Raw genomic sequence first — 15,916 nt, forward strand, 5'->3', positions numbered from 1 at the left:
CTGAAGTTGTTACATTCAAATGTTGATTCCTGAAAACTATACAATATCTAAGCATAAGATGAGTTGCTGTACCTCCAGCTTGCATTAGGCTTCACTGGAGAACTGCAGCAGGTCTAGGACAGAAACATTAGTGGCAGAGCAAGGTGGTGTATTGAAGTAGCAAGCGATTGGAAGGTAATTATTATGAACAAGAATGGATATTCTGCAAAATATAACTCAGCTATGTGTAATCATGCCAATGTAGAGAAGAGTGCAGCAAATAGATTAAATGTTTTAGGGCTACCTATTTTCTATTGTTCATATCTGTAATTAACAGCTGTTCTGCATCTATATCTCTACTACTGTTAGCATGTGCTTTGGGCACCCTCACCATCTGTTCTATTTGCTTCTCCTCCACCTTTGTCAATAGCATGCAATCATCAATTCCCAGTCGGTTCAGAAGAGCTGTATGGACTGAAAATATTAACTGTTTCTCACTCCACAAGCTGCCAGACCTGAGTTTCACCACTTTTTTTTAAAATTTCATGTTGTCATCATAATTGCCCAGGCAGGATGCTGCCTGATTTGCTGTGCTTTTCCAATGCCACACTTTTTGACTGATATTCAGTATCTGCAGTCCTTACTTTCTCCTAATTTCCCAGTTATGTATACCAAAACATTTTAAGTAATTGCTAATTTGTATATGAAATTGAAAATGGGAGCCAAAAGACATGCAATTTATAGCTTTTCATTGTTTCTTACAGTTCTCCTCTTCGTCAATTCGCCTGTCGTGTCTAATAATATCTTGGGTGTGGTTGTCAATGTACATGTATACTTACATCATTTAGTAATGTAAAATATCTTGTCTGCTTAGTTATGCAACAGACATTTTCCATTTTGCTTCGCATTTTAGCAATGTTTAAATAGCATGACATAAATAGTATTTCTTTGAGCTCTACCATGTCAGTTTCCTGTCTTAGAGACACTAAATTGTTTTGGGTATTGTTACATGGGCAACTCCAAATATTTAATTTGTGGGACAACTGCAACAATGAATGTCAGTTGACTGTGGACAGCCAGATCTGTCATCTCCTTATCCATTCTTCCACGTTCAGCATGGCTGGTAATCCAGACCAGCCATCAGGGCTGAATTTTCCTCCCTTAACCCAGGAGATTTCAGGCCAACTGATGTCCCAACATCAATTCAGCTGATATAAATTTATTCAGCTAATCTCCAAGATTATCTTAGTATATCTGGTACAGTCACTCACTGGATAAACTTTGGTGAATTAAGTTGTATTGTTTTGAGAGAGCTTCTGAATTAATCTAAATGATCTAATTTAGTATAAATCAATAATTTGGAAGCGCACACTTCAAGTATGATTTAAAATACCTAATTATCTTGCAGTATCCTTTTTATAATCTTTTTTATATTGTAATATTTAGGTTTGTTGAATGATGAAACCTTTGCCAAATGTAAAAAGGGAGTCAAAGTTATTAATTGTGCTCGAGGAGGTATTATTGATGAGGAAGCATTACTTCGGGCATTGGAATCTGGACAATGTGGTGGTGCAGGACTGGATGTATTTGAAGAGGTACGAAGAATTTGTATATTGCATTCTTTCATTAGAATTATTGAAGTGAATAATGCTGAAGTTTTGTTTGTCCTACAATCAGCAATGTGTAACAATTTTCGAACTTAGAATTTATTTATTGTAACTGCATTTATATTGCTCTACATCAAGTTGAAAAACTTCAAAAAGAAATTCACTGAAGCATTTTGAAGTGCAGTGGCTCTTGTTATATGGTATTGGTTAACTTTGTAGTGTGCTTTTTTTTAATGCAAAAATATTTTTGGATATTGAGGGAAATGGGGAAAAAGGTGTAGTTAAGGTAAATGATCAGCCATAATCTCCGTTGAATGGTAGAGCAGGTTTAGAGGGCCAAATGGCCACCTCCAACTTTTATGTCTTGTAGCCTTACCTAAGATTTTACCATGGTAGACTTGTGATTGGATTTCCTTCTCTTCCCAGAGGAATGTCAGTTTAGAACATTTGCCTTTCTGTTCTTCTTCCACCATGAGCTTGACTCATTTGCCTGAGTAACTGCTGTTCACAGATGTAGAATATCAGGTATCCAAAGAAACATCACTACAGGGGTTGGAAGATAAAGATGCCTCGGCTGGAGCATTTAGTAAATGATAAAAGTGAACTTTGAGTCCTTTAAGTGCATTGACATCCTCAGTGTTGGGCCTCTTTCAAACTGAGGCCAAAATGTCAGCATTTATAACTTAAGGAGTGTTGTTCTCCTTTGGGGCCCTCCCTCTGCAATTAGGGCACCGGTGTTAACCACACTAAAACAGAAATTGCTGGAAAAGCTCAGCAGGTCTGGCAATCTCTGGAGAGAAAGCAGAGGTAAAGTTTCAAGTCCAGTGACCACCTTCAGAACCCTTCTCCAGCAATTTCTGTCTTTGTTTGATGTTCCATCATCTGCAGTTCTTTGTTTTATCAATTTCACTCCAAGAAACCTGTTCGCTAATCAATAATTATTCAATGTGCCAAAAACTACCAGTAAAAATTGATATAAAACAGTGCACAGAAGCAACAATCTGAATACAATAACAATTTTCTATAGATATCAATGTTAGTGAAATATTGCTACATAATTATCATCAACTATTTCGCATGCTTCTAATGTAAAGTGTAAGCATCTTTTTAGCCTTTGTCAAAACTTCATTGAAATAAAGCATGCTATGACAACTGGGAACTTGGAGCATATCCAAACCAATCTGATGTGTTGGTGTCCAGTATAGAAGGTTATGTAAATACTTCCATGACAACTATAGTTTGTCCCAGATAATTTTAAGCCCTGGTAGCAGCTGTTTTGGATACTGCTGTCCTATAATATATTTATTCTTGAGGTCTGGGTATTTTTCTCTGGTGAAATTTATGCATCATATCCAGAAAAAGTAGAATTAATTGTTTTGTTGGAATCTGGTACATATTTCGGTCTGTTTTTGAAAAGCTAAGGTTGTAATATTTGAGTTCATTGATATTTTGTTTGGCACTAGGAGTGCTGTTTTGCTTCCAAAATAAGTCTCTGCAGCATGTGCACGTGATTCTGGTGTGAGCTTCTCTAGATGCCATTAAGATGAGGGCTTTAGTGAATGCTCAGCATCTGCTGAAAGCAGACAGAACTATAAATTATAATACTAATAGTATGTGATAACTTGATACCTGTACTGTCACTTGGGGAGCTCAGTACTCCAACTGGAACACTCCCTTAACCTCATATAGGTTGAATATGTATTCTGCAGCAGGGTAGACCTCTAGTATTATTTCAAGGAATAATCATCCACTTGCATGTTAGGAGCTAATTGATTTCTACATTTGCAATAATAGCCAGTGGATGCAGATTCCAGAATCTTCAATTGCTAAAGTCTACAGGGTGTGATGTGGCTGTGTTGATGGACTTTACTCTGCAACAATTCTGCATAGATGACTTGCTTCTATACATGGGTGCAATAATATATGTTCCTTTTAGATTATAGCATAGTAGAGAGGAAGACAGTGAGGCTACAAAGCGGATAAGTTGCTGGAAGAAAAGGGAAAAGGGAGAAAGTTGTTGCAAAGAGCACTTGGGAGAAACTGTTACAAATTTCTGCTTCCGGAAGAACATTAAATACACAAGACCAAGAATAGGCTACCCAGTCCTTTTGAGTCTTTTTGGCCATTCTAGATTATGGCTGATCATCTAATTGTTCATGTTCTCCACTAATCCCATGATGTCATCAGTTCCTACAAATCTATTGATCTGTCTTGAATTTACTCCATAACTTGAGTTTCCCTTCAACAACCATCTGTTACTTCATCAAAAAAGTAATTAAGTTAGTCAAACAGGGTCTGCCTTCATTTAACTCAAAACTGTCTAAGTCCCTGTTACTTTTTTACCCCTGATTATTATTTAGAAAACTTTGCCCACAACTAAGAGTTCTTACACCCTTGAATGAATTGCCATTATTATGTCTGTGCCTTACAATGGAAGACTAGCATTTTTTAAAGCAGTTCTTCGCTGAGGTACTGAAGTAAGATTTGCTTTTAATCTTTGTTTTTAAAATTTCTCTGCTTGTACTAGTAGATGAACTGCTATGGACAACCTTTTAAAATACTTCTCTGCTGTATTGTACTTGATTGTTGTATAGGTGAAGTATTGTAGAGGAACTTGTACTGTACCCTATGATTTTCCTTAGTGATATTCTTGCAAGAAAGATGCTTGCATTCTTACTGAAGCTTATTGTCTCAAAGCTTTCCTTCATGAGACAATACCTTACTAGTCTGCAGCAGGCTAGGCACAGCAGCCATTTTAAAACTGTGAAGGAAAAGATAGAGGAACCATTATAAAGTCTCGTGTTCCATGTTTGTGATTTTGTGCAGTTGGTGTTGAACATGGACCAGAAATGTCCTGTTGCTAGTGACAACAAGAGAAACTGTTGGAAAAACTCCAGGGTCAATGATCCAGATCTGAAACATTAACTCCCCAATCTTTCCACAGATGCTGTCAGACCTGCTGAGATTTTCTAGCAGTTTGTTTTTGTTTGAGTTCCAGTAGTTTTTTGATTTGTTTTGGTAGTGAGCCTGTTATGTTGGTTTTCCTTGATTTGCTAACAATAATAGTGGAACTTCATCATTCAGGGTAACAGGTAAGTCAGGTTAGAAGCGACATTTGATTTATTGGTGTTACATAAATACAGTGAAGTTTTTTTGTGTGCAGTACAAGCAGATCATAACATGCAGAGACATACAGATCATGAGGTGTTTAGACAGGGAGGCATACAAGATACTCAAAAGCAAGATCAACATTTCATTTGAAATGAGGGAAGTCTATTCACCTGTCTAACAGCAGGGAAGAAAATGTTCTTGAACCTGTTAGTACATGTGTTAAGCTTCTGCATCTGCCTGATAGAAGAAATTGGAAGAGAGTATGAGTGTGGTGGATGGGTCTTTGAAGTGAATGAGGCTGATGTGGAATTCTTTGCATTCCATGGAGAGGCGTCTCCATGCAGTTCAAGAATTAAAATGCTAAAGAGGAAGGCTGCGATGGAACATTACCCGTGCAAGTTTTGTGGAAGAAACAACTGTCAACAGTTTTTCGGTCATTAGTCAGGTTATGAACTATCTGTGGTGTAGGTTCAAATACATTCTTGTTTGGGAAATTGATTCTAAAGGGGAGGAAAATTGATCTTAGATCTGACTTGTCTAGTTTGTTCTGGTGAATTTCAAATAAAGGTATTTTCAAGAAATCATGTTGCTTGCTGTTCCTTTATCTAAAGTCACAAGGGAAGATATTTCCAGAATATTTGCTCTCTAATTTTTACAAGTCAAAGAGAGCAGGAGGCCGAGAAGTGGATGCATTTAGAGAAGTGTAAGCGATAAGAAAAATTGAGGCCAGGTCACACTCTAGGATCAGACTTGTCTCTCATTACTGTCAGTTGGGATCATTACGTATCTTGTCAAATTACCCATGATATCTTGTATACTCAGTTTTTCTCACATTTCACATAGACTTCAACCATTTAATTTGGTAATCGAGAGTGTGGTGCTGGAAAAGCACAGCAGGTCAGGCAGCAGCTGAGGTCCAGGAGAAGCATCAACTGTAGTGGTGATAAAACATCTGGTTCTCCTTCTGGATTCTCTGCTCCTCACTTGCAGCCATATGCCACCACCTACTCTCCCTGCAGTCAAACCTGCCATGGCTCAGGGCCACACTGTTCCAGACCTGCAAAGGACCTCTACTGTTCTTCATCCTTAGAATGAATAATTCTGAACAAATGCTTTTTCTACAACAAGTCTGACATCAAAGACCATAAGTACAACAAATTCTCAAGTACCTACCTTAGTACTTGGGATTCCTCGACCAGTGCAGAAACTTCTGCAGGCCTCAAGCGGCTCGGAAACTATTAGCCAAGCAGCCATCACCGCCACGGTGAACGTTGATGTCACTCCCACTGCTGCCCCATAGACCACAGCCACTGCCAACCATGCTGCTTCCACAATCTGCTGCCAAGACAACTGCCTCCATGACCACTGCAAGATCCACCGCCACTGGGACCAACACATAGTCTACCCTGCTCCGACAGGTTCCACTGCTGCAGCCACTTCTGCCCCCAGTAACATCACTTAACGGAACACCAGTGACAACATCACCAAAGTCATGCATCCCATCACTTCCGCCCCCCACTGACATCACTAATTGGAACTCAGCTGACGACATATTAACTTCACGTGTTTGTCATTTCCGCCCTTGTGGATACCACCGAAGGCCCCACTTCTGCCCCATGACCGATGACACTTCTGTTGGTGACGTCACAAGATCCTATAACAACACCCACTCCAGTGACAGTCTCCACACCCCCCACTCCCAGGTCCTAGCTCCCAGCCCTGCTGTATTTTCACCATGTCCTCGGAACTGCCTCTCACCTGAGGGTGAACGATCAGTCCTCATCCCACTGTTCCTGGATCAATTAGTTCAACATGTGTTGCGACATTGAACATTTCTTCAGCTCCCTCTGCCTCTGGGTTTACTTTTTCCATCAAGTCTCCTATCTGCCCTCCGAGGATCCCTTGTGCTTCCAACACACCCCGTCCACTTGGATGTCCCATGCTAGTCTGTTACCCACCCTTGACCTCTTCATTTTCAACTGCCACTAGACATTGACTGCCTCAACTTGTTCACCTCTCTTTCCCCCCCCCCCCCCCCCCATTTCAACTCTCACCCTCACAATGTGCAGCCCTCCACCCCCTCCTTCCAACCCCAGCATCACTGTTAAACCAGTACATAAGGGGGGGGACACTGTGGTAGTTTGGCACACTGACCTTTTTATACTGCTAAAACCAGGTGCAGACTCGCAGACACCTCCCACTACCCCTCAACCACTACCTCACTTCCCATCACCAAACCATTGTCTCCCAGACCATCCACAACCTCATCACCTCTGGGGATCTCCCATCCACAGCCTCCACCATCATAGTCCAGGAACCCTGGACTGTCCGATTTTACTTCTTAACCAAAATTTACAAACCTGACTGTCCTGGTCCACCCATTCTCAGCCTGCTCCTGCCCCGCTGAACTTATCTCTGCGTACCTTGACACCATCCTGTTCCCCTTAGTCCAGGATTTCCCTACCTATATTTGGGGCTCCACCTCCATTATTTTCACTTCCCCAGCCCCCAACGCCTTATCTTCACCATGGACATCCAATACCTGTACACGTCTATCCGCCATGATGAAAGCCTCCAAGCCCTCTGTTTCTTTTCACGCCGACCCAATCAGTACTCTTCCACTGACGCACACTCATTGACTGGCTGAACTGGTTCTCACTCTCAACAATTTCTCCTCCCAATCCTCCCCCTTCCACCTGAGTCTAGATTAGAGTGGTGCTGGAAAAGCACAGCAGTTCAGGCAGCATCCGAGGAGCAGTAAAATCGACGTTTCGGGCAAAAGCCCTTCAGGAATACAGGCATTTGCCCGAAACGTCGATTTTACTACTCCGGATGCTGCCTGAACTGTGCTTTTTCAGCACTACTCTAATCTAGACTCTATTTTCACCCTTCAACCAGACCAATGACTGCAGATGCTGGAAACCAAAGGGCTAGCCATGGGCATTCACATGGGCCCTAGTTATGCCTGCCTCTTCACTAGGTACGTGGAACAGTCCATCTTCCGCAGCATGCATGGCACCATTCCCCATCCTTTCCTCCAGTACGTCAATGACTGTATCAGCGCTACCTCATGCTCCCATGAGGAGGTTGAACAGTTCATCAACTTCACAAACACCTTCCACCCCCAACTTCATGTTCACCTGGACCATCTCTGACACCTTCCTCCCCTTCCTGGACCCTTCCATCTCCATTTCTGTCAGCAGGCCCAACATGGACATTCACTACAAACCCACCGACTCTCTCAGCTACCTGGACTACACCACCTCCCACCCTGCCTCCTGTAAAAATGTGATCCCCTATTTCCAATTCCTCCGCCTCTGTTTCATCTGCTCCCAGGAGCACCAGTTGCACCATAGAGCATCCCAAATGGTGGCCACCTACAAAGACCGCAATTTCCTCTCCCATGTGGTCAATGATGCCCTCCCAGTAAATCTCCACTTCCCGCACTTCTGCTCTTTTGAACCCCACCCCTCCAATCGTAACAAGGACAGAACCACCCCGTCCTCACCTTCCACTCCACCAGCCTCTGAATACACTGCATCATCCTCTGCCATGTACAAACAGACCCCACCATCAGAGATGTATTTCCCTCCCCACCTCCTCTTCGTTTCAGAGAGACCATTCCCTCCACGATTCCCTTGTCAGGTTCACAGCCCCCATCAACCCACGCTCCCCTCCTTGCACTTTCCCCTGCCACCGCAAGAATTGCAAAACGTACGTCCACATTTTCCTGCGCTTCCCCGCCCCCCCCCCCCCCCGATTTCACCAGTTTCTTTTTTTTTCCCCTCCCCTCACTTTATCCCAGTCCAATCTTCCAACTTGTCACCACCCTCTTAAACGGTCCTAGCTGTCCATCTTCCTTCCCACCTATCTGCCCCAACCTCCCCTTCAACCTATCACTTTCACCCCCGCCTTCATCTACTTATTGCATTCCCAGCTACCTTCCTGCCCCTCCAGCCCCATTCACCTCCCATTTATCTCTGTCCCCTTGGCCAACCAGCCTCATTCCTGATGAAGGGCTTATGCCCAAAACGTAGATTCTCCTGCTCCTGGGATGCTGACTGGCTGTGCTTTTCCAGTACCACACTCTAACTCTGATCTTCAGTCCTCACTTTCTCCTCTGATAATAAAACATGCTCTGTCAAAGTATTTTGTCTTCCATGCATCAAGATCACTTACAAGAAATATGAAAGTAAAACGAAAACAACCTTGATGCTGTATAAGAGGTAAGTTCTGATTTATTGGGACTGATTGGTAGAAGCGTTTCTACAGGGAATGTTAAGAGTCACAGAGATGTACTGCATGGAAAAAGACCCTTCGGTCCAAGTTGTCCTTGCCAACAAGATATCCTAACCTAATCTAGTCCCATTTGCCAGTGCTTGGCCTGTAACCTTCTAAACCCTTCCTATTCATAAACTCATCCGCATGCCTTTTAAATGCTCCACCACTTCCTCTTGCAACTCATTCTGTAAATGCACCAGCATCTGCATGAGAGAGTTGCTGCTTAGGTCCCTTTTAAATTCTTCCCCTCTCACCTAAGCCTATATCCTCTAGTTCGAGACTCCCCACCTCCGGGGAAAGACCTTGTTTATTTATCCTATCCATGCTCCTCACGATTTTATAAACCTCTATAAGGTCACCCATCCGCCTCTGACACTCCTGGGAAAAGAGCCCCAGTCTATTCAGCCTCTCCCTACGGTTCAAATCCTCCAACCCTGGCAACACCCTCGTAAATCTTTACTGACCCCTTTCAAGTTTCACAACATCTTTCCGATAGGACCAGAATTCCAAAAGTGGCCTAACCAATGTCCTGTATAGCCACAGCATAACCTCCCAACTCCTATACTCCATGGTCTGACCAATAACGGAACGTGTACAAAATGCCTTCTACACTGTTCTATTTACCTGCAACTCCAGTTTCAAGGAACTATGAACTTGCACGCCAAGGTCTCTTTGTTCAGTAACATTCCCCATTAGCATTAAGTGTATAAGCAACACTCACCAACTTATCATTAAGTTTATAAGTTCTGCTCTCATTTGTTTTTTTTAATGAAATTAACTCCTCTCATTTATCTAAATTAAACTCCATCTGCTGCCACTCAGCCCATTGGCCCATTTGGTCCCCTTCCAGTTCTGGTGCAATCCATCCTCCTTGTGCAGGTCACTTCTACCCCAGAAGAGATTGCAATGATCCAAAAATGTGAACCCTTCTCCTCTGCACAGGCTCCTCAGCCACGCAATCATCTGCTCTATCCTCCTATTCCTACCCTCTAGCTCGTAGCACCAGAAGTAATCCCGATATGACCACCCTCGGCGACTTTTTAAAATTCCTACCTAGCTTCCTATATTCTCCCTTAAGGGGAAAAGGATAAAGATTCTTTTGTTAGTTCCAATGTATACAATGACCTCCTGCTGGTCCCTCTCTAAGATATCCTTGATCCTAGCCCCATGGAGGCAACACACCACTTTGATTTTTTTTTACTGCTGGCCACAGAATCGTCTGTCTGTACCTCTGACTAGAGAGTCCCCTATTAAAATCGATCATTTGGAATTCGACGTATGCCTCATTACATTAGAGCCTGTCTCAATAATAGAAACTTGGTTGTTTGTGCTACGTTCCCCTGAGAGTACATCGCCCCCCACATTTTCCAAAACAGCATACTTGTTTGAAAAGGGGATAGTTACAGAGAAATTCTGCCTACCTCTCCTGCCTTTTCTGGAGTTGGCCCATCTACCTGATTGTGTTTCTGTGGCTGTTCTCCCTTCCAATAACTGCCATTCATCGCACCCCCTTGCTCTTGTAAATTCCTCATTGCCTGTAACTGCCACTTCATCTGATTCATGTGATCTGATAGGATTTGCAACCAAAGACACTGTCTACAGACACAATCATCAATAACATGGAAACTCTCACTAAACTTCCACATCCGACAGGAAAAGCACATCACTCCACTCTACTAAAGGCCATCCTCACTCTTTCACAATCTGTAGACCCAGAAAAATAGCACCATCATTTTACTCTTTTTTTTAAGAAAAAGACAGTGCTCCAGGCTAACTTAGTACTTGTGGTTTAGATTTTTTAAATTTAATGAAGAGACCGATCTCAATAAAACATAATCAAGAAAGAACCCCCTCTACTCACTACACATTAAAAACTATGCACTTATCTGTTCCTGTGTTATGAGCTGTCCCACACCGGTTCTTCAAAGGTCAGCTGTGAATTTCACTGTTTGTTAACTTTTTTTAGACCTACTCTGTCCAGAGATGCATGAACTCAATGATGATTAACAGTTTATTGTCAAACTTTGAATTTTAATCATTGGAGGTTAGCTTTGATTAGTCTTGGTGTTGCCCTGAGAAATGAATCCGAGAATGGCCGAGACCTATTTTTGGCAAGTTGAAACAGGCAGTGTGTATATGATCTTTATCTCTCAAGAAATAGATACCTGTGTATTAATAAGCTAGTTGTTGGCATATGTCTTTGCACACTCATGTAACTCATGATGTTGTTTTGCTTGCAGAATCTGATCTAATGTTGGACACCTGAGTTTTGCAAGCTAGGGCTGCTTTGGTAGAGTCAGCACCTTTCAAAGAGACAGAACAATGTAGTTTGATACAATCTGCCAGTCTTTGGATATACAGTTCACATATACCACATTATTTATTCCTTTATTGTTTGAAGCAGCATTCTGTTAGTGGTGGCTCTTATACTGAGCAGAACTTGTACTCTATGCTGTCTTTGCTGGGTAGGAGATTGGCTTATTTTTAAGAAAGATAATCAAAGTACTGTTTTCAAACACACAAAATAGTGAATATTGGACCTTTGTGTATTTTAAATGTAAGAAATGCCCTGTGTTGGCCTCTACTAGGATTCATTTGCCAATGTGTCAGCACATTCCTCTCCACTGTGTAAATGTTTTTCCTTCACTGTAGTACTTCCTTAGAATGCAAGACAAAATCCTTGACCTTTTTTTTACACAGCATTAATGGTCTACTTCAGCATTCTTTCTCCCTTTCTCATTTTCTCTTACTATCTAAACAGAATACAAAAGATTATTATAACCTAAATACCCATTTAATCAAAGAATTAAAATATTGCTAATTACATTAATTTACCACACTAATTTGCCAATATATTTTATAAAGAATAATCAAGATGTAATTATTGATTACTAGACATTCTCTTGTGATAAAAGCAAAATACTGCAGATTCTGGAAATCTGAAATAACCACACTGCTGGAGAAATTCAGCAAGTCTGGTACACCTGTGGAAGAGCAACAAAGTCAACAACCAGGCCCTTGTCAGGCCAATAGGATTATATCCATCAGTCACCAAACCTCTGGGGAAGCCTCCTTTGTGATGGAGACCTGAAGGAACTAAATGGATTTCAGGAATTTTAAGTGGCTTTTCATAATTGAATACAACAATGGTGTTCGTCCTTTACAGCAGAATGCTGCAAACTAATCAAAGGCTAGTGGCTCATCATTGCCAATTGGAAGCAGTGACAGCTGATGGTAGTGCATCCATTATAGGCTCAGGTTCATTGTGGGATTTTATACCTAAGAGCAGTGAATACTGGGAAGAGCTGCAGGGCAGAGGGTTGCCTCAATCTTTCCATTTGACTGGAGATAGTGTGGAGATAATATATGGTGCTGCATATCCCAATTATTTATCAAGTGTCTAAATTCTTCATTTGTAAATTGTCATTCAACACATGATCCTCAATGTCTGGAATGCCTCAGTGACTAAAGTATATTTTCACTGATATTGGTTAACATCCAGATCGTCATTGACAGTGACAAGATAATTTGTTCTTGTGGAAGTGAAGAGATCCACTCCAAGCTTTATCTATAGTAATGGTTCTTTAGTTGATTAACTTGGTAATTGATATCAGGCTGGATCACTGGCTGATATGGTCCTTTAATCTCTCATTTACCCAGGAAGCTCAATTCCTTGGTTGCTTGCATGGATGTGCTTTAACATCTCTCCTGTCAATTACTTGGGCTAATGATTCTTCCTTTTGTGCAAGAGGCAATCTTAGGCTATCACACCACCTCTGTATCATTCGTACTTTAGCAACCATTGTGACCATGATGCTGTAATGCCACCCTTGCATCACCACTTCCAGCAACACTAGAAGACCTTGTAACTTGGTGTGTAGTTTGAATCTGAAAAACAAGCAATGTCATTGCTGAGTTGATGACTTGCAGTGCATGTCAAGGTGTTGCCGCTTGTTTAATTGGGAAGTTTTCATACACTGTCTTAACCTCAACTCTCTCCACAGGGAGTGCTGCACTTGGCAGTGGGTTAGCAATTTAATTTAATTTCCCTTGTTTGTCATGTCAAGATGATATGGCTGCAAGCAAAGTAACATACTTCGAAGCAAATAGAAACCAGTTTGAGGAAGATGCTTTGCAGAGGCTCTCAGTAACACTTGGTCCCAAACAAGCATTTATTAAAGTGCTCACAGTAAAGACAATAGCTCGGTGCTGTTTCACAATTAGTGTAATATCGGCATCAATACTGTGAATGAAGATCCATCTGGTTATCCTTGCTGCATAAACTTTTTACCAAGTCTTGCCTTACCTGTATCAAGCAGCAAGATGAGTTCTATCATTTGTCTTGGTACCACAGCAACATTCTCAAATTGAATGGCACAGCCATGCACTGCATTGACTTTCAGATGTTGCTTCTGCCTATGGATCTGAAATCCAAGCAGATGAAAATATAATTAGTTGGAATACTGGTTGTCATCAATTGTTGCTTGATTCTGGGGAAAGGTGTATTTTTTTTTTCTCTGCTCCCAACTACTGCCTATCTTTAGCGGTGAGTCTGTGTAGAGGTTCACGCCTTGATGACAAATTAGACAAGAAGTTTCCTATATGTTGCTTGAATCCAGCAAATCACATGGCCACAGCAAGCTTATATGCTGAGTTCAGCCATTTCTCTAATGTTTGCATATTTGCAGTAGGGTTGAATGAGCAGACAAGGCAAAGTTGTATATAGACAGCTTTTTTAAAAAAAACCCTAAAGGTTTTGCATGACTGACATCGTATCAAGGAAAAAGTTGTTGAAACTGAGAATTGCTGACTATATTCAATGTAACTTTGTTCTGAGTTATGCATTTCTATTGTTATCTGGATTGAGCTGGTAAACATTTGATATTTTCAACTGGCGTGCATACTGCTTTATCTGTATCGCAGATAACAATTTTCATTGCATTTCAACCATCAAACAATGCAAATAAAGAATCCTGCATTTCTCATTTTAAAATTTTGTACTTTTTTTTGTTGCTCTCAGGAACCCCCTAAGAATCTTTCTCTCGTGAAACATCCAAATGTAGTCAGTTGTCCACATCTAGGTGCCAGCACCCATGAAGCCCAGAAACGCTGTGGAAAGGACATTGCAACTCAAATTGTGGACATGGTGACTGGCAAGTCATTAGTTGGAGTGGTATGTAGCAAAGCTGCTGTGTTATTTAAGCATTCTAAACCGGGAAATTACATAGTAAAACTGAAAGGAAAATGTCTTGCAATAAATGTCATTCAATAAAAGCATTAACACAAAGGGAAGCATAAAGGTTTACAAGTTTATATTGCTTAAAGCATTAAATAGTTATTTCAAACCTTTGAAGTGTTATAAAATATTTGAACTTCACTGTAAAACTTAGTGTATTAGCCTCTGATTTTATATTGGGCAATTTTCTTGTGTGAGTTGGTATTACTTTATTTTTAATGTTAGATTTGACATTGTTCTATGTCCTTTGTTAGATTAATGCCCACGCTGTTAGCCATGCAATGGCCCCTGAAACCAAACCCTGGATCCAGCTTGGGGAAGCACTTGGTTTGGTGGCGAAAGCATGTACTGGACAAGGAAATGGTAAAATCAATGTACAAGTTACAACACAAGGTAAAAACACAACTTGGACATACATTGTCAGCAACCCCTTTTTATTTAATAAGAGCTCTGCACCATTTTGGAAGGGCTGTATGTTCGTTGTTTACATTGAAGTAATGACATTAATGTTAAAAGGGAATTGATGTACGAGAATGTGGCATGTCCTAGCTATAAGTAGTCGTTTAAGTCTGTTATACTTTCTGGCTCCTAACCTGAATCCAGAATTTAAGCACACTGTCACTTATTTTGGGATCAAAGATGTCCGACTTAATGTTTACCTAAAACTTTTGTGCTGGTCATAGCTGAGCTGAGGTTTTACTGTATCTGAAGTAGTTGCCTACAATTAAATTTGCTCAGGATCAAGTTTTCAGTTATAAGACAGAGCAGATTCCTGGATGATTTGGTTTTCTAATCTGTATTGTGTGGAATAGTCAATAATATTTTCCCTAACTGATTTTCTTTTTGACTGTATTTACTCAGCTTCCAGGACTTGTTGAAAGAAAACAAATCTAATGCCTTTGACTGTTTGACTTGCAAATTTAAGACAAATATTAAAATTGAGATTGGAGCAGAAGGATACTTGGGTTGCAGCAGAGGGCATAAAAACAAAACTGATTTTTTTTTTTAGAGGAATATGATTATTATGTAGCTGTTTTGTAACTTTTAAGGAACATTCTTGAAAAATGCTGGGAATTGTGTTGCCTCAGCTGTGGCGGTAGGATGGCTTAAAGGAGATTTGGAAAACAATGTCAACCTCATCAATGCATCCCTGTTTGCAAAAGAAGCAGGACTGGATGTAAGTTGGATTTTTTTTTCATTCTTCATGAAAATAACACCTATTGTTTTAACTGTTTTTAATTCAGGTTGTCAAATGTTCATAATAATCTTTTGCGTTTCCTGTACATTTCGTGATGAATTGTGTTTGTGGTCAGAAAAACTATTTTCTAAACTTAAGACTGGATTAATAGTATGGTTTTGGAGTGCATTTCCAGTTACCAGCTTACTGAAGTATAATTGCTACCTGAAAACTTAGATACTGACCACCCATGATGTGTACTATTTGCTTGGATTCTCCATGATGCAGATTAAAAGAAAGCCAACAACTTGGAGGCTGGAGATTTGAAACAGAAATAATTCAACTAATTTGTTACTGGACTCAAAACTATAACTGTTTTTCTCCACTGACGCTGCCAGACCTGCTGAATTTGTTTGTATGCAGATTAAAAGAGCAGGCTCTCCTGTGCCAGCAACTTTTTAACACTGGTTGTCTTTGATTGTCTGTTTCTGATAGAGAGAAATGGCTGCAACGAACATTCAAAAC

General features: G+C 40.8%; 2 protein-coding genes across 3 annotated transcripts in view; one reads left to right on the top strand and one right to left on the bottom strand.

The window, feature by feature from the left end:
* cfap210 (cilia and flagella associated protein 210) overlaps nt 1-15,916 on the bottom strand; it is a 194,296-nt gene that overhangs the window by 117,360 nt on the left and 61,020 nt on the right. For both annotated transcript variants that reach the window (XM_087989041.1, XM_043693681.2), the window contains one exon: nt 13,285-13,402. In XM_087989041.1, the coding sequence (XP_087845167.1) occupies nt 13,285-13,315 (31 nt within the window). In that variant the 5' untranslated portion in view covers nt 13,316-13,402. The remainder of the gene's footprint in view (nt 1-13,284; nt 13,403-15,916) is intronic.
* phgdh (phosphoglycerate dehydrogenase) overlaps nt 1-15,916 on the top strand; it is a 54,933-nt gene that overhangs the window by 27,415 nt on the left and 11,602 nt on the right. Inside the window, exons 7-10 of the mRNA XM_043693686.2 lie at nt 1,426-1,574; nt 13,999-14,151; nt 14,469-14,607; nt 15,264-15,391. Coding sequence (XP_043549621.1) covers nt 1,426-1,574; nt 13,999-14,151; nt 14,469-14,607; nt 15,264-15,391 — 569 coding nt within the window. The remainder of the gene's footprint in view (nt 1-1,425; nt 1,575-13,998; nt 14,152-14,468; nt 14,608-15,263; nt 15,392-15,916) is intronic.

Source organism: Chiloscyllium plagiosum, unplaced genomic scaffold (assembly GCF_037043375.1).
Source record: "Chiloscyllium plagiosum isolate Xiang-an unplaced genomic scaffold, Cpla_swu_hap1 HiC_scaffold_7, whole genome shotgun sequence".
Taxonomy (NCBI): domain Eukaryota; kingdom Metazoa; phylum Chordata; class Chondrichthyes; order Orectolobiformes; family Hemiscylliidae; genus Chiloscyllium; species Chiloscyllium plagiosum.